This window comes from Mustela putorius, unplaced genomic scaffold (assembly GCF_011764305.1).
Source record: "Mustela putorius furo isolate JIRA1106 unplaced genomic scaffold, ASM1176430v1.1 tig00000580_pilon_pilon_pilon, whole genome shotgun sequence".
Classification (NCBI taxonomy): domain Eukaryota; kingdom Metazoa; phylum Chordata; class Mammalia; order Carnivora; family Mustelidae; genus Mustela; species Mustela putorius.
The window spans coordinates 2,154,714-2,179,262 of NW_025421423.1; the positions used below are offsets into that span (position 1 = coordinate 2,154,714).

General features: G+C 42.9%; 2 protein-coding genes across 5 annotated transcripts in view; both read right to left on the reverse strand.

The window, feature by feature from the left end:
* The window catches only part of FBXO10 (F-box protein 10), a 68,825-nt gene extending 49,226 nt beyond the window's left edge, over window positions 1-19,599 (reverse strand). Inside the window, exons 1-2 of one of the 4 annotated variants that reach the window (XM_045081591.1) lie at window positions 19,482-19,583; window positions 3,265-3,383 (exon numbers count right to left, since the gene is read on the reverse strand). In XM_045081591.1, coding sequence (XP_044937526.1) covers window positions 3,265-3,339 — 75 coding nt within the window. In that variant the 5' untranslated portion in view covers window positions 3,340-3,383; window positions 19,482-19,583. Of the gene's footprint in view, window positions 1-3,264; window positions 3,384-6,199; window positions 6,443-19,481 lie in introns of those variants that run through there. The other 3 variants (XM_004747622.3, XM_004747623.3, XM_004747624.3) reach the window with 3 other exon arrangements.
* On the reverse strand, window positions 19,148-24,082 carry TOMM5 (translocase of outer mitochondrial membrane 5). The gene is made up of 2 exons (XM_045081592.1): window positions 23,962-24,082; window positions 19,148-19,777 (listed from the first exon to the last, which is right to left on the reverse strand). The coding sequence occupies exons 1-2, from the start codon at window positions 24,080-24,082 to the stop codon at window positions 19,743-19,745; spliced, it is 156 nt and encodes a 51-aa protein (XP_044937527.1). The 3' UTR covers window positions 19,148-19,742.
* Window positions 24,083-24,549: the final 467 nt, after the last annotated feature.

Consider the following 24,549-nt stretch of genomic DNA (forward strand, 5'->3'; position numbering starts at 1 on the left):
AGAATCAAAAGGATACAAATGAGGGGCACCTGGGTGGCCTAGTGGGTTAATTAATAAGTCCTTAGCTCAGGTCATGACCCCATGGTCCTGGGATGGAGCCACACAACAGGCTCCCTGCTGAGAAGGGGACCTGCTTCTCTTTCGACCTACAGCTCCCCTGCTCCTGCTTTCTCTCTTGCTCACTCTCTCAAATAAGTAAATAAATTATAATTTATATAATAAATACTTTATTTATTTATTTGAGAGAGTGAGACAGAGAGGGAACACAGGGAGGAGGGGCAGAGGGATAGGGAGAAGCAGAGCCCCCACTGAGCAGGGAGCCCAATGTGAGGCTCGATCCCTGGTGCCTGGAATTATAAACCTGAGCCGAAGGCAGAGGCCCAGCACGCTGAGCCACTCAGGTGCTCCTAAATAAATAAAATCTTAAAAATAAATAAATAAATAAATAAATAAAAATAAAAATATCTTTAAGAAAAAAAAATTTTAAGAAAAGTAGAATGAAAAAATAAAAGAGCAGACCTTAATGAAATAGAAAACCAGCTTACTATGGAGAATATCAATGAAGACAAAAGTTGTTTCGGTGAAAGGAAATGCTACTGAAACTAAGGAAGAGTAAAAGGGAGAAAACGTAAAAATGAAACTAACGAAAAGGGGCACATCACTACAGATGTCGCAGACATTATAATAACAAGGAATATTACAACCAATTTTATATAAATAAATGTGAAACCTTTAAAGGGGCCAACTCCTGGAAAAATATCACTTAGTAAAACTAAAGAAGAAATTAAAAACCTTCAGAACCATTAAAAATATTGAATCTGTCATCAAAAATAACACAACAAAACACAACGAACTTCCAGAACCAGGTGGCTCTATCACTGCACTCTCTGAACATTAAAGGGACAAAGAAAGGAAACTAGAATAGACGGCAGATGAAGAAGGTAATGAGCAGTAGTTACATTTTTTTGCACTGGCTGTGGCAGCAGGATTGTAGAGTTGTTCCACTACCCTTCCTCTTGTAAATTTTCCTAAAAATTGTGACCAACCAGAATCCTGGAGCTGTATCTGGGTGGAGTGAAAAGAAAAGAATGTATCTCAGGGCACCTGGGTGGCTTAGTCGTTAAGCAACTGCCTTCCTGCCTTTGGCTCAGGTCATCATCTCATGGTCCTGGGATTGCACCTGCATCAGGGCTGTCTGCTCAGTGGGAAGCCTGCTTCTCCCTCTCCCACTCCCCCTGCTTGTGTTCCCTCTCTCGCTGTGTTTTTTTCTGTCAAATAAATAAATAAACTCTTAAACAACAACAAAAAAGAATGTATCTCAATGGAATGTAGAGAATACTATTAGTAACCCAACCAGAGTCTCCACTAGCCAGTACACCCAACCTTCTCATAGGAATGTCAGTTGATAACCCACAAATGTCCCTTCTCTGGAAAACTGCCACCTCACCTGGTTATACCAGTCTTCCCCTCCTCCCCCCACCCTGCTTCCCTCATTCTCCTTTTCCTGAGCACATCCACAATATACCACATGAACAAGAATCCCTATTTCAGGCCCTGCCTCTACAGAACAGGATCTAAGACATCACTATTTAGGACGGTAAAAGAGAATCGCAGAGTAGAAGATATTCTTAAAACATGTAATTGACAAGGGACTACTAATCAAAATACATAAAGAACTCCAACAAATCAATAAGAAAAACTGATAAACAGGCAAAAGACTGAATAGGCAATTTGGGAAAAGAGGATATCCAATTAATCAATTAGTGCCCAACATTAGTAGTAACCAAGGAAAAGAAAAGTAAAATCACAAAAGCTACTACAGACCCATGAGAAGAGTTTAAATGGATAATATTGAGTATTTGCAAGGATGTAAAGCAACTGGAACTCTGACATACTGCTGGTAGGAGAGTAAATGGTTACAATCACTCAGAAAACTGGCATTATCTAGCAAAGCAATTCCACTCCGGCACTTATTACCTACAGAAGTTTCACAAAAACAACAGAAAATGTCTAAGGATGTTCTCTGCTGTTCTGTTCTTGGTAGTCAGAAGCTATAAGCAACACAAGTATCTGTAAACTATGGGACAAATAAGTATATTGTGACATATATCATGAAACAGCAATGAAAATAAGCATGGTAACCTCATGGATGCAGCACACAAAGCAAAAGAAAGCCAACACAAAATGCACACAGTATGATTCTATGTATGAAGTTAAAAAAAAACTAGTAAAATTATACTCTTTAGGGATGCAAATATAGGTGACAAAACTACAAAGAGAAACAAATGATTATCATGTAAGTCAAGGTAGTGGCTTCTGGGAAGGAGGGTTGCTACTGAGTACTGGCAATGCTCCACTTCTTGACATGGTGGTGGTTCCACGTATATTTCTCTTAGAATTGTTAAACTATGCAACCATTTGTGAGGTTTCGTTGCATGCACTGTTATACCTCATATTTTGAAAGTTTAAATTAAAGACAATGAGGGGGCGGCTCGGTGGCTCGGGTCATGATTCTGGGTTCCTGGGATAGCCTTGTGTCAGGCTTCCCTGCTCAGGGGGAAGTCTACTTCTCCATCTGCCCCTCCCCCGACTTGTGCTGTGGGGAGGGGGGAGGGGGGGTAGGGTAGGGTGGGGGGTGGCGGCGGCTCATGCTCCAGCTCGTGCTCGTGCTCCAACTCTCCAGCACTATATCAAATAAACAAAGTCTTAAATAAATAAAGACAATGAAATACACATACCAACTATTGTTTGATTCTTAAAAAAGTTGAGGGAACTTCATTTTAAAATTAAAACCTAGCCCTATATCCCTAACAGAGTACATGCCATTTAAATTTGCAATAGTGCCTACTTTTCCTGGGATTACGGGTGGAGAAAGTCTCCTGGGAACAGTGCTTTGCCAAGAGACACCAGAGGATCCTTCTTCTATATGAAAAGCTCAATAGGCATCCAAAGTTCTAGGGTAGCTATCTGCCATTTGAGAATTCTTGGTAGGCAGAATCTTGGAGAGGAAGTAGAACAAATTTGCCAAAATACCTTGGGTTAGGGTCAGGAATGGATTGAGCCTCCAAACCCTGATGAAAGGTATGACAATAGGGTAATCTCCTGAGGGGTCTGCAGTGACCCTGACCAAGGCTACTAGCACAAAAGACCCCCAAATACCCCCAAAGAGTACTTACTGGAGGACAAGCTCAACACACTGCCCAGAGTGCGGTGCTTTAGGGGAAAATGGCTAAGCATGGGAGCACAAACTAAAAAAGCTCTAACCTTGGAATCCAAGCATGGGATCAAGCTGGCAGGAACCTGGTCCAATAAGGGCGCTGAGCAGCAGAGACCGCACATCCTTGGAGCGTGCAGGATAGCTCTTCAATAGTGATACCATGTAGCTGTGTCAGAAATAACAATGTGGGTGGACTGCCCAGACCCTGGAGTTCTCTCTCCTTTGGAGAGTGGAAGTCAGATTGACTTCTTTGGATTGTTTAAGCCCCAGGGGAGCTTGGAAGCGGGAGACACTGGAATTCTCACCAAAGAGGGCATTAAAGGACTTGGGAGATTACTTGGAAAAGTAAAGAAGTCTCTGACTACATTAGACCCAACTGGTGAAATGAGACATACAGGTTAAACATCTGAAATAGACAAAATCTTAATCAAATGTCTCTACTATCTACCTTTATACACACAACACCACGTTTATGAGTAGGAAAGTAATACAACACCCTAAGCTAACAGAAGGAGGGTACTGAGAGAAATTAGCAGTCATTTAAAAGCCCATGATAGGTGACTTAAGAGGAGGTTCATTCATTAAGGCAAACTGAAAGAACATATGCTTCTTGTACCATCTATTACTACTATGTGACTGAGACATGTAAAGGGAGCTTGTTTCTTTTACATCTTTCTTGAAGAGCATCTTAACATGTAATATCTTCTCTCTTTTTCTAAAAGTAGTCTCCATGCCCAGCATGGAGCCCAATGTGGGGCTTGAACTTACGACCCTGAGATCAAGACCTGAGCAGAAATGAAGAGTCAGATACTTAACTGATTAAGCCACACAGGGGCGCCTACTATGTGATGTTTTCTTGGTTGCCCAGGACCCTCCCTCCCACCTCTGAGTGCTCTCCCTGGATCCTTGTCTGCACCTTTATCAGAAGCTCAGATCTGCTCTTGCAGATGTAATGCCCTGACTATCCCTCCAAAGATTTCGAGTTCCCTAAACCAGGGTCTTTGTCTTTATCTGTTTCTACTTGGCCCCACTCCTCTTGGCTATGGCATGAATATACCTTTGTTAAAGGAAAGAATGAAGGAGGGGAAAAGGAGGAAGGAATAGTACGAATGCACTGCACTGAAGAAAAAAAAAACAACAACCCCAAAGAACAGAGGACCACCACCAGAAACAGAAATCCACAGTGAACTGCGGACTGCTTGACCATGTATTACTTAACAGCTACTTGTGCTATCATAAAAACAATTCATCTGATAACCATGGAAACCAAAACGAAGGCAGTGTGGCGAGGGTGGCTCTTTTTTCGGAAATCTAAAAACAATAAGAGGCCTGAAACCAGAAAGACAAAGAAATCCAAGTACTCCAGGCCAGAAGGAAATCCTTTCCTAAAAGCCCTGACAAAGCAGCATTTTCTTCAGTTTCTAGAGGCTTCAACAAGGGCTCAGGGACCTCTGTGACTGATCGTGAAATAATTCAGACCTCTCTGTGTGGTTCTGTCCCTTGGGGCCAGCTGCTAAGAGGAAAGCTCACTGGGAGACATAACTTATTATTATTATAAAATGTACTGAGAACCAGCAGAGGGAGATAAATAGATTTCTCCTCTTGCTCCTAGTAGGTGTACAAGCACACAGTAGGTCTCCATAAATACTTGCTGAATAAATGAATTAACAAAGAAATCAGGGAAAGCACAGAGTCTGGTTAACAGTATGTGTTCTTTCTACCACCCAGTGCCAACATTCTGTCCAGCACTGAGAATTCAAGTCCTGTCCTCATTCTGGGTCCAGTTTCTCCATGTGCAAAATGAGACAGCTGGATTAGACAGTTTCCCAGGCGTCTTCCTACTCGAACAGTCAATCACTGTACTGTGCTTTTCTTGGTGGCAGCACATGCCTGGCACTTTTCTTTCCCCTCAGAGGGAATCTGATACCCATCTGCTCCAGTACATGAATGTTCCCATCCTGCCTGACTCATTTGGTAGGAACAACAGGTTCACATGCCAGTTGTAAATGAGAAGGCAAAGGGGGCCCAAAAAGAGAAGAGGGAAAACGATCCCACTTGGCCTCTTTCGCGGGGAACCCAAACAGTACTCTTTTTAGGACTAAATATATACAAACTGCAGTGTGATTATTCTAAACACCCCTCATGCGAAGCTCTCTCTAGCTTACCAAATAAATTGAACGGTATATGAATAATTGAGCACTTTGGTGCCAGAGACTGTGCTAAGCCCTTTGCAGTGAACCTCACAGCAACCTCATGAGCTAAGTACTATTATTATCTACTTTTAACAGATGAGGGTTTTGTGTGGCTCAAGGTCACACAGCTGGCAAGTGGCAGAACTAGGACTTGAACCCAGGTCTAACTGACTCCAGAGTTCGGCTCTTCAAATGGCTTTCCCCCTTGAACTCCAGTGCAGTCTGATGAGGGAGGCAAGGCAGGTGTTAACACTCTCCAGGTGTTACCACCTGGAGAAACAGACTCAGAGACTTGGGATTTGCACAGAATACACAGGGCGCTTACTAGTAGGTGCCCGGCCCCAGATGCCCCTGCCTTTCTGGGCGAAGGCTCTTCCCACCCCGAGAAATCTGCTTCCTCCTCTGTGACTTCACTTGCACACTCGTAAAACCTCAAGGCTGAAGGCAAACGCGGAGCTCCACTTTCCTGGCAGGCTCGTTCTACGGGCTGGGAAAACGAGACACAGCTCTCCACCGGCGCGGCAGAGGCTCCAGGTGCCAGGAGAGTGCGGGAGCGCCGGGCCGCGGGCGACCTGAGGGCACCCTCTCCCGGTCCCGCCAGAGCCAGGTGCTCAGCCTCCGCCAGGACCGAGAGGCGCCTCTTCGGCGAGTGGCCTCGGAAAGCGCCCCACGTCCCCCCCACAGGCAGCCTCCAGGCGCCCAGGCCGCCCCCTGCTCGGGGCCCCGGGCATCCCGCGGACGCGAGCGGAATAACTTCGCCGTCAGCCTCCGGTAGCCGACCGCGGCTTACCTCTCCGGGGGCTCTCCGGGGCGCTCGCCCACAACGGTCCGGGGCCGCGAGAGAGGGAGCCGAAGCGCAGCCGAGCGGAGACGCGAGGACTGCGGCGCGCAGCCAGGGGGCGGGCGGACGCGCCGCGAGCCCCGCCCGGGGGCGGACAGCTGCGGGGCTCTTGCGGGCGGGCGCCGTCACGTGACGCGCGAGGCGTGGGATGCCGGGAGCCGGGGCCCGCGGCCGGGGCGACGCTCCCAGACCACCGCAGAGGGAAGAGGAACCCGGAGTCTCTGCAGGGAGGGAGCAGGGAGGGGAGCGAGAGGGAGACGCCAGGGAGACGCTTCGGATGCTGCCAAGTCGAGCTTGTGGAAAGGACGGTTACGGCTTCCAGTGCGTGCGTGGCCCCAGAAGGGCAGAAATAGAATCAGTGGGCGGAATTTGCAGGGAGGTATGCGGGGGTCAATACCAAGAAGACTCTTCCAGTCACCAGTTATCTGTGAGGTAATGGGCTGCCCCAGGAGGTGGTGAGCAACTCGTGGGTGTGCACGCAGGAGCACATTCAACAAACTGACCGCTGGCTGTAGGCCAGGCAATCTATTGGGAGTTTATATTAACTTATTATATGTGGGGCGCCTGGTTGTTCTGTCGGTTAAGCGTCTCCCTTCTGCTCAGGTCTTGATGCCAGGGTCCTGGGATCCAGTCCCCTTGGGCTCCCTGCTCTGCGGGGCGGGGTGGGGGGGGGGCTGCTTCTGCCTCTCTCATGAATAAATAAAAAAATCTTTAAAAAATAAATTATTATTTGTATAGTGTTTAACGCAATGCCTGGCACACAGTAAATGTTGCACAGGTGTTAGTTGTTGGTGCCAGTGTTGATTATTATGGGCACAGAAATGAATGAAACTTCTATGGTTCCTGTCCTCCTAAAGTTAATTCTTGAGTTCTTGAGTGGATAAGGTAGTCATTAATCACTATCATTTTAAAAAAGTGTATTTAAAATCATGGTAAGTTCACCAAAGGAACCCTAATTTTAAATTATGGGGCAAGATGAGGTTGGTCAGGAAAGATTTCTCAGAGGAAGGTTAAGGAGTGAGCCAGATGTAAAAGAGGCACAGAAAGCCTGAGTGAAGGTTTTTACCGGGGAGGTGGGGGTGGGGGGGTGAGTGAGGCAAGGCAAGGCAGGGCAGAGGAAAGAAGATTGCTTTTTGGGTAAATTGAAGATGTCCAGTTTGTCTGAAGCTTATTGTATTAAGAGAATACTGTAAGTGAAGTTAAAGAGGTAGGTAGGTGCCAGATCATGCAGCACTTAGTAGGCCATGATAAGGATTTTAAAATTTTATGTAAAAGGAAGCCATTGAAGTGGTGGAGAGGGGTTTGATAACTTTTTTTAAAAAACGGCCAGCTACTGTGTGGATAATAGACAAAAGAGCGGAAGCAGGGTTAAGACCTGGACCGGGGTATTGGTAGTGAAGATAGAGAAATGAATCTGAGATACTTTTTTTGAGGTAGAATCAAACCGGTTTGATGTGGGCCCATGGAGCTGCTATTTATTGAAATGGTTAACTACTGTAAGGAGAACGTATTTGGAGGTGGGAGATCCAGAAATCAATTTTGCATTTGTTAAATATAAGATACCTGGATCACCAAAATGAAGTGATCAAACAAGCAGTTGGATATAGACCCTTGGATTTTAATTAATTTTTTAACGCAGGGCTTGAACTGATGGCCCTGAAATCACGACCCAAGCTAATATCAAGAGTCAAATACTTAATGGACTGAGCCACCCAGGCTCCCCATAGACCCCTGGATTTTGTAGGAGAATGTTAGCTATAGAAATCTAACATGAGAATCCTGTGAAAACAAAATTTTTGCACTGGACTGAGCTGACTCTTTGGTCCCATTGATTTCTCTCCTGGTTCTATAAAATGTATTTCATAAAAATGTGTTCCATCTGTTATTACCACATGATGAATTTGGTATTACAGATTCTGGATGAGGTCCAAGTGACCATGCAGCCGCTTTTCTTTATAAATTGAAACAAAACAAAAACCACCCTAAACCTAAAGCCAACAATTTCTTTTGAGCAGAGACACAAAGCTGTACACATAGTAGCCAGATAGAGTAGAAAGAGCACTCTGACTTGGGTCAGATCAGAACAGGGGTGGTTCCCGCTACAGTGAGCTGGATGATTTATCTTATTGATGACTGGCGAAGCTATGACACATTTAATCCTTTGAAAATTGTCCCATTGTATGAAACTGGCAGTCTAGATATATGTCAATAAGCAATCAAAAAGCCTGACTTTCTGCATTTGTGCCAGCCAACATTGTTTTGGTGTTTCTATAGAACAGCTAAGCCCTTCAAGAGTGCAAGAGCAGCTCTCTCCAAGAGTGTGCTATCCACCATTAATGGCACAAGACTCACCTGTAATGTGGAAAATGATTTTAAATTGAAGTACTTAAATAAAAGAACATCATTTGTAAACTGCAGTTGGGCTCTCCCTTCTTTCTGCCTGCACCTCTTTTGTGTATGCCTCTGTCCTCCCACTTGCTGGTCTCCTGACTTCTCTCCTCCGTTAGACTAGAGAGGATGTGTTCACCTTTGCAGCCCAGCATAGTTGGTAATTATTGTAAAATGAATAGGTAAACATATAGCATTTCCTCAGCCATGTGAACTTCACTGACCTTACTTTACAGAAAAGTAAGGCTGTGTGATTTGTCCAGGGTCAATGTAGTAGATGTATCCTCCTTTTCGGACGCCCGGTTATCTGAACTCCCTACACTTGGGAATTCCCCATCCTCAAGCTTGCTGGGTAGGAATCAGAGCATGCCTTTCACTATAAAGGCTGAGATCCAGGTATTTTCTCTGCTTCTCCACGTGACCCTGACACTACAAATATTCCCTGGACTATGAATGGGGTGCCAGAGACAGCAAAGTGGAGACCTGGCATAATTCTCTTTGGTAAGCATGGCAAACACAGCAAGATGAAGTTCTTACAGCAGTACTGGTTGTCATAAAACTGCAGGGTTCTGGGCCTGTGGCTTTGGTTAGGTGGTGGCAGCTAATCCTCAGCAGAGATGGTGGCATCTTCACTGCACCAGACTGTGTTGAGTGACCAAGTAACCATGGGTGATGTTCCAGGTGCCTAGTCTCTGAGCCCGATTCTCCAGGCCTCCTGATGATGCTAAATATCTATAATCCTTTCATTGAGTTCTTTTTCTCTCCAAATCTACCTAAACTGGATTTGGATGTTTCAAGTTAAAAAAAAAAAATCTGTCTCATATAGTCATATAATTAAGAGCAGAACTGAAGCTATTACCTAGGACTTTTAACTCCTGATGCTAGTGCTTCTTCCTAACACATAAATCCTTACCCTCCAACAACCCGTTTTTTACGTTACATATTGATATCGTTCAATCACCCTTTGGTTCACCAAGTTTATCCTTTTTTTTTTTTTTTTAAAGATTTTATTTATTTATTTGACAGAGAGAGATCACAAGTAGGCAGAGAGGCAGAGAGCCTTAATGTGGGACTCGATCCCAGGACCCAGAGATCATGACCTGAGCCGAAGGCAGCGGCTTAACCCACTGAGCCACCCAGGCACCCACCAAGTTTATCCTTTTTAATGCCAGTTGATTAATGGACATTTCAAACGACTGCGTGGTAAGCCAGCTGCCAGCACAAGTTTGAAATGCAGCAGTATCATTGTCAGTACAGCTGCTTATGTAATATTGTTTTTATTTTTGTGTGTGTGTGTTTTTGTCCTTTATAGACATAAGTGGAAAATGAACACACTATTACTAATGTGGCTGGGAAAAAAATGAAAATTATCAGACACGCTTAAAGCACATCTTTAGCCTTAGAATGCTTACTGCATTAAAGCCAGCTGTGTTTTATTTGTGAAGATAACAGTTTGAGAATGTTTCATAAACCATTTCATCAGATAGTGGGTTTATAAGACAAGGTGATTTTGTAATGTTTTTTCGTCTCTATATACATGATTTCTATGTGTTCGTGAACTTGTACAAGGCAAGTGGCACCACCTTTGTGTATCCATAATACTGAGTTCATGCAAGTAGACTGTAAGTCACAACTGTGTTGTCTCCTATATGATGTCCATAATGCAGAACAGGGAAAAGACGTGGTGCTTTATTTTCATTTCTTACTGTAGACTTCAAGAAAATAGGTTAATGATGGTTGTTCTGGTGTAATTTGCAACTGCAGTATATACATTAGCCAGCAGATGTCAGGGTGTGATCTCTCTCTTAAGACTAAAGTGTGAGAATAAAATAAACAGGAGTTTCTGAAAGGACTGCAGGTTTTCTGGCTCCTCTATGCTCAACACACTTGGGTCACACTGGCCTTCTTTCTTCCTTAAACAGGCTTTAATACTTTTTCGAAGTCTCCCCATTCTTTTATCTGGCCAATTGCTAGTCATCCAATCTTACTTGATTAATCACTTCCTCAGGGAGCACTCCCGGCCTCCTCCCCAGCCCAACAGGTCAGGGCTCCCCTATTTCAAGTTCTCACAATTACAGCCGCATCAGCCTGCAGCAGTTTATAAAATGTGCAATTATTGATGAAATTAGGTTATGTCTGCTTCCCCTGCTAGACTGTAAGCTTCTTTTTTTTTTTTTAAAAAGATTTTATTTATTTATTTGACAAAGAGAGATCACAAGTAGATGGAGAGGCAGGCAGAGAGATAGAGGGAAGCAGGCTCCCTGCTGAGCAGAGAGCCCCATGCGGGACTTAATTCCAGGACCCTGAGATCATGACCTGAGCTGAAGGCAGCGGCTTAACCCACTGAGCCACCCAGGTGCCCCTAGACTGTAAGCTTCTTAAGGACATGTACCATGACTGAATTCCCTTCTTCATCACTCAGCAACCAGTGCCTGCCTGCTCCTCTGTAGTCACTGAATAAAATCTGTGCATGTGAACACCTCCACCAAACAGAATGGGAATTATTTTTCTGAGGCCTATACAAGAGGTATTGCCCAGAAAGCTCCTAATTTTTCCACCTCCAATCCAGCAGTCATTTATTCAGTCCCTTCTTTGTAAAGATTCTATGTGGGACAGAAAAACGTGAGATAGCTCTTGTATTCAAGTAGTCTTTCAGGAAGAGAGAAAAAGACAACAGAAACCTTATTTCCCCATAATAGCAATTCCTGCTATAGAGTATCCACGTTCAAATTCTTACTCGCTTCCAGTGAAGAGTCCCATCTGTGACTCAGCCCACCTTGGTCACAGTAGCTGTTAGGGACTTCGAGAAAGAATCCTTCTTAGTTTCCAAACCTTTATCCTAATCTGCCTGCCCAAACAAGTCTTTTAACAATACACTTTTCGTTTAAAAGAACAGCAATCAGGGACGCCTGGGTGGCTCAGTTGGTTAAGCAGCTGCCTTCGGCTCGGGTCATGATCCCAGCGTCCTGGGATCGAGTCCCACATCGGGTTCCTTGCTCGGCGGGGAGCCTGCTTCTCCCTCTGCCTCTGCCTGCCATTCTGTCTGCCTGTGCTCGCTCTCTCCCCCTCTCTCTCTCTGATAAATAAAATCTTTAAAAAAAAAAAAAAAAAAAAAAAAAAGAACAGCAATCAGACTCCCCGTTAGGTCTTCTCAAGGCTAAATACCTATAGTTCTTTCAACCGCTTCTCTCATGGCAGGCTTTCTAGTCATCTCTAGTACTCTACCAAACTCGACTCTGGCAAGCTGGCAACTCTTGAAGCTTCTGTCAGATCTGGAGACCTTAATGTTGTCATTTACAAATGCAACCTAAAATTGATTTTGTTTTCAGTTTTGACTCTTATTCCTAAATCAGTCCAGAATTTCAGAATTGGAAGAGGCCTTAAGGTCAACTCACTATGTGTTACCCAAAGCAGATCCTGGACCAATGAAATCACCTGAATGCTTTAAAAAAAATAGATTCTTGGGCTCCATCCACAGCCAATTCTAATTCAGTAGATTTTTTTTTTTTTTAAGCTTCCCATGTGATTTGGTATGGAGCTTGTTTTGGAAAGCACCTCTGTACACAATGCTTGGTATTGCCTTACAGAACATACTCACTACCAGTGTTCTTTCCTGTTATACTTGAGCCTCTCCTGTGGCAGGAAGCCCACCACCAAGAGGTACCTGTGTATGAAAATCCTTCCAAACATTCTTAGTATGCATCCTTTGATTCCCAGGTATCTGCAGTCAAATGCTCTACCACTGAGCTATATCCCCAGATTCCCAGGTATCTGACACCCCGCACACATTTACTCTTAAAACTGCACGTGAACAGATCAGTTCCTCATGAACAGGAAGACACATTTACCTTAGAGTCCCAACACACAAGTATTAAAAATGTGTTACTTTACCATCTTTTTTAGACACGAATCAGGAAGAAGGAAATAAATAATATTTGATCTGTATTAGCTAACACAAAGTTTAGTTAAGAGTGCTTGCTGGGACACCTGGGTGGCTCAGTGGGTTAAGCCGCTGCCTTCGGCTCAGGTCACGATCCCGGGATCCTGGGATCTAGTCCCGCATTGGGTTCCTTGCTCCACAGGTAGCCTGCCTCTCCCTCTCCGCCTCTGCCTGCCTCTCTGCCTGCTTGTGTGCTTTCTCTCTTTCTCTTCCTGACAAATAAATAAATAAATAAATAAATAAAATCTTTAAAAAAAGAAAAAGAAAAAAAAAGAGTGCTTGCTAAGAGAAGTGTAGGCTAACATAAAGAAGAAAAATATGTTGAACTCAATGCCTTTTCCCTCAACATTTTAATAGCAATCATTATTTCACTAAGCTAGTAACAATATTTTATTAGTAACTTTTTAGATTCAGTAGGCTTAAAATCTTACTTGCACTTTCATGTTCAGTGAAGATTCTTATTTGCTTGAAACCAATGAAAACAATGGTTATTATGAAAATTGAGTATAAATTTTAACTGATGTAAAGATGCAATAGTAAGCCTATTAAGTTGTACTTAGAAGTATACTAAAGTTATATAAAAGCTGAAGTTTACAAATATGAAGATGAGCAATTCATTTGATCATTTCCTACATTCCCCTGCTCTAATTCTTTTTTTTAAAGATTTTATTTGTCAGAGAGAGAGAGGGAGAGCGAGCGAGCACAGGCAGACAGAATGGCAGGCAGAGGCAGAGGGAGAGGGAGAAGCAGGCTCCCTGCCGAGCAAGGAGCCCAATGTGGGACTCGATTCCAGGACGCTGGGATCATGACCTGAGCTGAAGGCAGCTGCTTAACCAACTGAGCCACCCAGGCATCCCCCCTGCTCTAATTCTTATCTACCACATTTCTTAAAACATTTTTGCAATATTTTTATTATTTTAAATTATCTATGTATTGCTTCTCTCCCATCGGCTCAAATGATTACAGGCAACGCAATTTGATTTCTGCGAAGAAAAGCATCTTATAAACTCCCCACTGCTGTAACACACGAAGTAGGAGTCTCCATGTTTCCGCACTGTCCCATAAAAATTAGTCTTCAGTCTCCTGGTATCATGAACATATCTGCAATTGGAGATTTTCTTTCCTCCTAAATGAACATATAAATTGGGGGAGAGTAAGTTGTGGTAGTATGTCAGATGTGGTCCTAGTCAGACCATGCCATACATACTTAGTAGTGAAACCAACAAACTCTAATGTACCATCTCTTGCGCCAGCAGCCTGAAAAGCCACAGACTGGTGAGATTTCTCCCTTCAGAAAACAAACAAAAACAAAATGAATGGATCTTATTTTGCAGAACAGGACCCTTTACCTCCATGGAAAGTAGAGGAAAAACATCTGGGGCATACAGAGGGCTTTAGAGCTACTGCTCTGCCACTCCCACTTTTGCAGTTGAACTCAGCAGCACTATTTTTCTTCTGTCCATTAGCTCCTTCCCGCTGTTTCCTCCTGATCCCTTTAGATGTTCTTGTGCATTATTTCAATCCCTCCCTGACCCTGTCATTTCACCTCAGCCATGTGGCGAGCCCCAAACCTGGACGAACCCACCTCTCCACCTTCTCCAAGCCTGCCTCTGGAGAGCAGAGCAGTGCTAGACAAAAAGCCCACATTCAGGCACTGCAAAGGCATAATCTCCTATCTTAATTGGGGTACTAATCTCATCTGACAAGTTTAGCTCTTTCTTGTTAGCTTGCTCTTGCACTTCCCATAGCTACTTAAAAACTTCTCCACTCTAATTCTATTATTTAATGAACACGGAGTGCCTATGAGGTGCTAGGCGGTCTTCTATGTACTAAGATACTACAGTGAACATAACCGATGAAATCCCTATCCTTACCAAACATATATTAAATGAAGGGAGACAGATAACTAACAAAATAAATAAGGAAAAATACGTTAAGTGCCATTAAGAAAAATAAAGGAGGGGCTACGGAGTCCTGGAGAGGTTATAATTAAAAAAAGTTTTTTGGGATGCCTGGGTGGCTCAGTGGGTTAAGCAGCTGCCTTTGGCTCAGGTCATGAACCCAGTGTCCTGGGGTCGAGTCCCACATCGGGCTCCTTGCTTGGCAGGGAGCCTGTTTCTCCCTCTGCCTCTGCCTGCCGCTTTGTCTGCCTGTGCTTGCGCCTGCGCGCTCTCTCTAACAAATAAATAAAATCTTAAAAATAAATAAATAAATAAAAAGTTTTTGAAATAGTAACTATGGAAAAATCACATATCTTAAATATACAACTTGCTGGATTTTCACAAGATGAAACATCCTGTAATTTATAAAGGAGTTGGGAAAGGTCTCACTGAAAAAAAAAATGCCATTAAGCAGAGACCTGAAAGAGAGGGAGTGAGACACCTGAAAATCTAAGGGAAGAGCATTCCAGACAGAGAAAATAGTGCAAAGGCCCAGAGGCAGCATGTCTAGTTTGTTTGAGGAAGCAAGGCCAGTATAGCTGGAATGCAGTGAAAGAGGGAAGAGTCATTAAAGATGATTTCAGAGATACAATGAGGACCAGATTGTACAGAACCTGTGGACACCCAGAACCACTGTGGCTTTTCCTCTGAGTGAGATAGAAAGCCATTAGAGAATTTTAAGCAGGAAATACAGTTTAAAAAAAAAAAGAGAGAGAGAAAGAATTCTGAGGAATGAAGCCTAGGGTCCTTTACGTTAGACATAGAGAGGTCCTACAAAAGAATCTGAAGAAGAGAGGTTAAGTGGGATAGAAAGGGGGGAGAGAGGAAAAATGAGGAAACTAGTGTTCTGGAAGGTCTGCAAGGCGGTTACAATAACAAAACAGTGTGTTGTGTGCTACAGACAGAGTGAGACAGGTCAGTGTTAACCTTGACAAGAGCAGTTTCAGAGGATCACTGGAGATGTAAACCTACTGGGATTGGGTTCAAGAGATCACCAGAGAAAGTATATGAAAATAAACCACTTTACTGAGGCATTTAAATATGAAAGACAGCAGAGAAATGGCATGGTAGGTGGGGACGGGTGAGGATTCAAGAAGACTACAGTGGATGTTGTGGTAAATGACCCAGATCTCAGCTTTAGTTAGGACCAAGGTACTCATTCCCCCAGCAACTAAGAGATTTGGCTGCTGACAGTGCAAAGCTGCACTGGTTTACATATTGTCTATGGCTGCCTTCACACTGCAGGAAGAGTTGACAGAGCGCAGAGCTCACAAAGTCTGAAGTGTTTACCATCTGACCTTTCACAGAAGGTCAAAATGTCTAGCTGTCCTATCTACAACACTCTGGTGCCTGATCTTATAGGTAAAGAGATATGCTTAGTCGAGCAAAGGAGGGGGGAAATTCACATTCCCCCCGCTTTTTTTAAAGTTGTTTTTAAAAGGATTTTATTTATTTTTCAGACAGAGAAAAAGAGCGAGCGAGCGCGCACAAGGAGAGGGAGCAACAGAAGAGCAGGCAGAGGGAGAAGCAGGCTCTCCGCCAAGCAAGGAGCCTGAAGCAGAACTCAATCCCAGGACCCTGGGATCATGACCTGCGCTGAAGACAGATGCCCAACTGAGACACCCAGGCATCCCTAAACGTTTACGCTCCTACACTTGTTCTTCCTTCCAAATCTAGCCCAAGTTTGCCCAGCTGTAAACTACTGAATATACTGTAACTGAAATGCAAGCTTACTTCTCCAAAGAACTTCAAAGAACAATGATTAAGCAGTTTAAAAAATGAAACTCAGGGTGCTTGGGTGGCTCAGTGCATTAAGCCTCTGCCTTCGGCTCAGGTCACTATCTGAGGGACCTGGGATCGAGCCCTGAATTGGGCTCTGCCCAATTGGGCCTGCTGCCCCCCACCCATACCTGCCTCTCTGACTACTTGTGATCTCTCTCTCTCACTCAAATAAATAAATAAAATCTTAAAAAAAAAAAAAAAAAGAAGAAAGAAACTCAGTGGTAGCAGGAAGAACACTAACCTAATTGAGGAGCAAGATTCTAAGATCAGACCCCTCTACAAAACCTGTTTGTGGGTTAGCATTTTCTCAATTATCTGCATTTCTTTCTATGCTCTATTTTAAGTTTACAAACCTCAAATCTGCTATGGTTCTTTACTATTTCACATCACACATTCAAACCAAATATATACACAAGGCCAAATGTTTTCTGATGTACTGTGTCCAAATTGTTTATTACAAGTATTAGATACCCCCCCTACCGAATTTTAAAAAGTCAGCAATAAAAACTGCACCATCACATTTTCCCTTATTCTAGCCTGAACATATGCTAGAATCCAGGATAACAATCATACAACCCAAGAAAAGCACTTAAAGATAGGATACAATAAATAAAAAATTAAAAGCCCCTAAATCTTGGACAGCTACTATTTATTAGCTACCAAATCTTCCAGAGTCTCAAACTCCTCATCTGTAAAATTAACAATTATTAGTGAGTTTAAGTGTTTGCTAATGTTGAAGTCTGTATACAATTAGAATATAAACATGCTATCTCACAACATCTGAAAATATAAATGAAACCTACTAATGCAGTGAATTGCTAGCACAAATCACTTCTAATCACCTTCTACCAAACACTAACCATTAACAATAAATAGCATTTGGGGCGCCTCGGTGGCTCAGTGTGTTAAAGCTTCTGCCTTTGGCTCAGGTCATGATCCCAGGGTCCTGGGTTCGAGCCCCACATTGGGCTCTCTGCTCAGCGGGGATCAGGTTTCCCCCTCTCTGTTTCTGCCTGCCTCTCTGCCTACTTATGATCTCTGTCGAATAAATAAATAAAACCTTAAAAAAAAACCCACAATAAATAGCATTTACCAAATGTCAGGCACTGCACTCATGGCTCCACTTGTATTCTTTTACTTTATCCTTACACATTCTGAAGTAGACAAATGTTCCCCCCACGCTAATTTTACAGGTGAAGAAAATGAGATACAGAGGTTCGGTTGCTAAAAGTCCTCCATCTCCTACGTGTTGGAATCAAGACACAAAATCACATCTGCTTGTCTTTAGAGCCAGTAACTGTGACCATGGTGCTATATAACACACCTCCTTAGGACAGGAATGAATATAAATTACCAAAATGAAATACAGCATCACAGGGTAAAAATACATGCTATTTGGGTAAAGATGGTAGATCACCTGCTTCCACTGCCTCCTGAAATTCCATTAAATGACAGCAAAGATTTTCATCTTTTTTTTAAAAAATATTTTATTTATTTATTTGACAGACAGAGATCATAAGTAGGCAGAGAGGCAGGCAGAAAGAGGAGGAAGCAGGCTCCCTGCTGAGCAGAGAGCCCGATCTGGGGCTCGATCCCAGGTCCCTGGGATCATGACCTGAGCTGAAGGCAGAAGCTTTAACCCACTGAGCCACCCAGGCACCCCAAAGATTTTCGTCTTAAGGCATAAATCTAAAAGAACGGAAAAAGAAAGGAGATAATAGCAGCAAAAAGCTAGAAGCTGGAAAGCAGATGGACAACTAAATAACATGGTAGCTCCAAGAAAACATCTGGAGTCAGCAGTAGAAAAGCAAAACAAACAACCCAACTTACATCAGAGAATCCCTATAAGGTTCAGGAACTGGTGTCTTCCACTACCTTTGGAAGTAGGAGCAAAGGGGTAGACACTACAATAAGGACTGGTGGAAGATTTAAGTACTCATAATGCTCTCTGCAACTCTATGTAGCTAACTAAGCAGCCTCTTTTGCCCACCTCCCTCCCCAAATTAGACATTTGTTTTCTGAAAAGGGTAAAATAGAGGGTTCTCTGGATTGGGGATGCTAGGCAGTTATGAGCAGAGGTACTGTACTCAATACAGAGACTCAAATGCATTCCGGATGTGAGATAAAGTAAACAAGATACAGAAAAAGAGATCCAACATGGGAGAAGAGCAAAAGGAATTCCTGGAATTGCCAGTGAGTGGAGATCACAGAACACAGCACTACACCTAAGGCACAGGAGACCACAGTCCAGACTGGGACAGGTCAGAAAGCTCCAGGAAAGACTTATGTGCCAAGATGAAACAGGATGCCTAGTGAAACTGAACACTGAGATCAATTTAGATATATGGCAAAGGGTCTAGTTGATTTAGTTTAAGCTTATAGAAAACAAAGCCGAGGAAAAATAAAACTACGTACAGGAAAAAAGAAAACAAACAGCATTTAGAGTCATCATGAAATTGATTCACACAAAAGCACACTAAGTACATCGGAAGGAAGAAGAAATGAGAAACGGTAAGAATGACGTAGGTAAGGAAAGAGTCCTAATCCCTCCACACATGGAGAAATCAGTAGACAATGTCTAAAAAGAAAAATCATAAAATAACAATACAATCATGCTATTCAGAGACATGAAGGTAAATACCGATACAATTAGCTAAAAAGAGGTGACTGCAGTTGTATCCGGGAAGAATGTTAAGGACTGTCCTCTTCCCCCAATAACTTTAGAGAATGGACATAAAACAACATTTTTCCTTTGGTGGTGGTACAGATGGATTCCCAGCATCACGGAGCAATGCTGCCTTTCACAAAGACTGCTTAACAATAAAATAATGTCAGTCAACCCTTCAGTCCAAAACAAGAGGAACTCAATTTAATGTAGTTTGTAATAATTACAATATTAAAGAGGTCTGCAGCAAAAAGCAGGTTAAGAGAAATAAAATCCCAGTTTTTTCCTTAGTCGCTATTTTAATTAAAAATATAGACTGATGGTCCTGTGCTCAAGTGTTGTTGGGGCTGTGTGCTGGCTTCTGTAAAACAAAACTAATCATAAGGAATTCTTCAACATACATACTCCAGGCAGAAGTAAAAAGGTAAACAGAAATGACTAACAAGACAGTGCTATTGTACACATAATTCCCTTATAATTAATACTTGCTAGAAAATGGACTTTGACATTACTTACAATTATATCAACATTCACAGAGGCTGAACATCACAGGCATATGGGTGTATTATGACCCAAGATGTCTTTACTTCCCAAGTAGTTTTAAATTTTAGCTATGAAGGTCAGTCACCAGAGCCGAACTTGTTCTTAACAAGTAGAATTTTTATGTCCATTCAATCCAAGAGTCTCTTACATATTTCTGGGCCTATTCATTTGAAGATAGGAGTAGAAATTGTAGCTGGGTTCCTCATATCATGCATTCACATGGGGTGCCCATCTTCATATGCTGTCCAATTTCTTTAGGATAAAAGGTGCTGAAAGAAAAATAAACCCAGAATTTCAGATCTATTAGCCCACAAGTTACATTATGGAATTTATAAGACGGGGGAGGAGGGGTGTCTTACAGGTTTAGTTCACTACATTTTTAAAATGACTCCAAATTATGGCCAAGCCTCTCCCTGCATAACTTAGCAAAAGAGACTCACTGTCTTTCCAGTGTCATGAAACTCTGACTATTTTAAGGTTCATTCTTACACCATATACAATCTTTCCTTTAGGTAGTTCTCTCTCTTAGGACCACTAAAAGTAAATTCAATCCTCCTTCAAGAGACCGTACTTTTTACTTTGGGTGATTTAACTGTCAAAGAAACAAAATGCTAGGAGAAACAAACTGGCATTTTTTCACCTTTTTAAATATATTTAAGGGGTGCCTGGGTTCAGGTCAGTAGAATGTCCAACTCCTGATTTCAGCTCAGGTCATGAGCTCAGGGTCATGAGATTGAGCCCTGCATCACACTCCCTGCTCAGCAGAGTCTGCTTGGGATTCTCTCTCCCTCTCCTTCTGCATCCTGCTCCTCAAATAAATAATTAAAAAGAAAAACCCATAATCTCACAAAACAAACTGAGGGTTGCCGGGGGGAAGGGGGTCGGGAGAGGGTGGTGGGGTCATGGATATTGGGGAGGGTATGTGCTATGGTGAGTGCTGTGAAGTGTGTAAGCCTGGCAATTCACAGACCTGTACCCCTGGGGCTAATAATACATTATATGTTTATTAAAAAATTTTTAAAAAAGAAAGAAAAACCCGCATATTTGAGAAAAGCAGAGGGTGGGAGAAAACAGCACTGCACTGGGGAACCAGAAGAGCTAGACACAGATTTTGGTTCTCCCACTAATTAGCTATGCATCACTTATGCAATCCAAATCACATTATGATACAGGCCTACTTTAGTTCTTATAAGGGTCTACTAGGATACAAACCGAAATGGCTAGAAAATAAAAATATAGTCATAGGGATCTAATGAAGTGTTATTATTGTCTGTTTGAAAGTGCTATCACTAATCACTAAGATAATGCAAATTAAAACTACAATGAGATACCATTAGGATGGCAACTAACAAACTGTTGGAAAGAATATGGAAAAACTGGAACCCTGGAGCACTGCTAGTGGGAATGTAAAATGGTACACCTGCTACGGATCACAGCATGGTGGGTCCTCAAAAAATAAAAAATAGAGGTATCTGCATATTCATGTTATAGCAGCATTATTCACAGTAGCTAAAATGTAGAAACAATTTGGATCCAAAGATGGATGAATGGATAAGCAAAATGTGGTATATGATGGAATATTATTCAGCCTTAAAAACGAAGGAGATTCTGACATATGCTACGACATGGATGAACCTCAGGACCCTATGCAAAGTGAAACAAGCCAGTTACAAAAAGACAAATACTATTTGATTTCACTTCTATGAGAGCCTTAAGAGATGTCAAAATCATAAAGTTTCAGAGTTACAAGATAAAGAGCTCTGGAGATGGATGGTGGTGATGGTTGTACAACATTACAAATGTTTTTAATACCACCGAACTGTACACTTAAAATAGTTAAGATAAATTTTGTTCCATGTAGTTTACCACAATTTTAAAAATTAGATAATAAAAGGGGCCGAGACCAAAAAAGCTGCCAGAAGGATCCCCTTTCTCAATACACATACTAAAGTAATGAAACATACTGTTGACATTAAACTGAAGATACTGAGATCTGCTGAAAGCTGACAAAGTAGAAGTATGTCCAGATATTTCTAATTCTTATCAGATGAAAAACGGTAACACCCATAAAATGAATGGATAAACAAAATGTGACATACCCACACAATGGAATTACTTGGCAATAAAAAGGAAATACTGACACCTTGAAAACATAATGCAAAGTGAAACAAGCTAGACATAGAAGGTCATATATTCTACAATTCCTTTTACATGAAAAGTCCAGAATAGGCAAATCCATAAAGAAAAAGTAGATTAGTGGTTGCCAAGGGAAAGTGAAGGGGAAAATGGGGAATGATAGCTAATGGGCATGGTGTCCACTTTGTAGGTAAAGAAAATGTTCTGAAATGCATTAACTCTGACTATACTAAGAATCACTAAATTACATGCTCTTCATTTTTTAAATTTTTCTTCTTTATTTAAAAGAACTTTTAATACTTTATTTATATTTATATACTTTATTTAGAAGTATAATTGACATACAGTATCCTACTAGTTTCAGGTATATGTCCTAGGGATTCAATATTTTTAAAACGATCCCCACAGTAAGTCTAGCTACCACACAAAGTTAATACAGTATTGTCTATATTCTCTATGCTGCACATTGCACTCGTGACTTATTTCTCTCACAACTGGAAGTGTGTACCTTTTAAACCTTTTCCCCTATTTCAATATCCCCCACACTACTCCCCACTGGCAATCACCAGTCTGTCGTCTGTATTTATCACTCTGTTTCTATTTTGTTTTTGAAGATTCCACATATAAGTGGAATCATATGGTATTCATTTCTCTCTGACTTATTTCACTCAGCTTCATAGCCTACAGGTTCATCCATGTTGTTGCAAATGGCAAGATTTTTATGCCTAAGTAATATTCCATTGTATATACATACCCCATCTTCTTTGCCCACCTATCAAGAGACACTTAGGATGAACTGTACACTTTAAATTGGTGAACTGTATACTATGTGAATTATACAGTCATTTAAAAAGTGGTAATGTGGGACAGTATTCTGTATGTTTGTTTTTTTTTAAGGAAAATCAATTCATATGAGATACAAAGATTGAAAAGAAGTAAATATTTTACTGGCAGCTAAGTCAACAAAAAAGGAAGAGGAGAAAGCTGGGAGTTGCAAAAAGCCGTTGAAGGAGGAGGATTGGTGTTTCTGTTCAGCAGGGCTCCCTCTCCTGGGGACGCAGGGTAATACCATAGCCAGGGACAGGGTACCAGGCTTCAGTGAGCTCTGGCCTAGACCCAATTTGAGCCTTCTACGGGATGACCTTGGTATGGCCTTCCTTTATTTCAACCATCCCAGCCTCTCCACCCAGACTTGTCAGCAATACACTGCAAGGTGCAATGAAAAGAGTACTGAACGGGGGCGCCTGGGTGGCTCAGTGGGTTAAAGCCTCTGCCTTCGGCTCAGGTCGTGATCCCAGGGTCATGGGATCGAGCCCCGCATCGGGCTCTCTGCTCAGCGGGGAGCCTGCTTCCTCATCTCTCTCTGCCTGCTTCTCTGCCTACTTGTGATCTCTGTCTGTCAAATAAATAAATAAAATCTTTAAAAAAAAAAAAAAAAAAAAAAAAAGAAAAGAGTACTGAACGGAGAATCGGGGACTGGGGTACAGGTCACTTCTGAGATTCGTATCAGTAAAACTACATAAGTGACCTACAAAGCTGCACCCCTCTCTAATATTCAGTGTCCCTTTAAACTCTGATATTTTGTGTTAAGACCCCCTTTGAAAGGTGAGTTCTCATTCGCAAAAAATGATATACAGAATGCTAAGCCCGGCCTCCCTCAAAGCGTTACCGTCAAGACCAGCTAACTCAAATAAGCTTCTGCCGAACGTAAATTCAAATAAAACTTCAGCTATTATTATTAATCCTACAGCCTACTTCTTTCTTCTCATTCCTTCAAAAAAAATTTTTAAAAAGTAAAAAACAACTATTTACTTCACCCTCTGTTCAAGTAAGCAAAAGAAGCAAAACCTTGTATTTCAGAGAGATCAGCACTGAAGGAAGGAAACCTGGTATTAAGAGCTCTGGAGTCTAGACCAAGAACATTCACTGAATCGCTGAATGACCTTGAGCCAGCCATTTCTCTACTCTAGCTCTCAGCTTCGGTCGGCAAAACGAGGGAGCTGCTCGGGAGGGGAGCCGAGGGGAGTGCAGGGGAGGGGATAATAAACCCTGAGTGGGGCACTTTCAATTCAAAAGCTCTTGCCGCAGGGCGAGGCGGGATGATCACCCTCGCAGTCCCGGCCACCGCGTGTACTTCTGACCCTGACCCGCAGACCCTAAGTCGCGCCTGCGCCCGCTGATCTCGATCCCCATCTCCCACTCTCCCCGCGACGACTCAACTAGCTCAGCTCGCGGGCCCCCCGAGAACCAGAGTTGGGTGGGGGGCGTCCGCAAGCTCCCCGCGGGTCTCCTGACCGCAGCCTAGAAGGACACTCACTGACTCGCAGCAGGGCCACATAGATGAGGAAGTTCCGTATGGACGAGAGCACATCCTCGCGCATCTTCCGTTTCATCTCCTCGGGGTCCAACTTCGGCGCAAGGCCCTCGATCCGGAACATCTCGGCTTTGCCTCCCCGGCTTCCAGGTGCCACGCTCCGCTCTCCTCAGAGGCTGCCAGGCACCCGGAACCGGCCCCATCCCATTTCCTGTTCCCGCCCGTCGTTTTCGCGCGCGGCGACGGGGAGCTGCGAGGGACAATCCTCATTCGTCCCAGAGGTTCTGCAGCGGGCTGCCTGAAGGGGGCGTCGTAGTCTCAGCCACGCAGGACTCCGGTTCTTCCAGGCTGTTGAGTAAGCTTTGTCTTGAGCAGGGCGCGGTGCGCTGCAAAATGCTTTTACGCCTTGGACGGGGTGATGCTCGAAGACACCACCATAAATAACAATAGCTACAGTTCTGTGCACGGGTTAGATATTCAAACCTTCATTTCCTAGATGACAAAGCTGAAACACAGAGAGCTTTAAAGCAACTTGCCCAAATATACTTTAAAATACTTTAGGGGAAAAAAGTGTTGAGGAAGGGAAATGAA

Excerpts from the sequence above, each read along its gene's own strand:
- TOMM5 (XM_045081592.1), bottom strand. The coding sequence starts at position 24,082 with ATGTTCCGGATCGAGGGCCTTGCGCCGAAGTTGGACCCCGAGGAGATG. Across the intron at positions 19,778-23,961 it reads TGTGGCCCTGCTGCGAGTCA|CACCTTTTATCCTAAAGAAA; the intron begins GTGAGTGTCCTT and ends TTTTTCTTTCAG.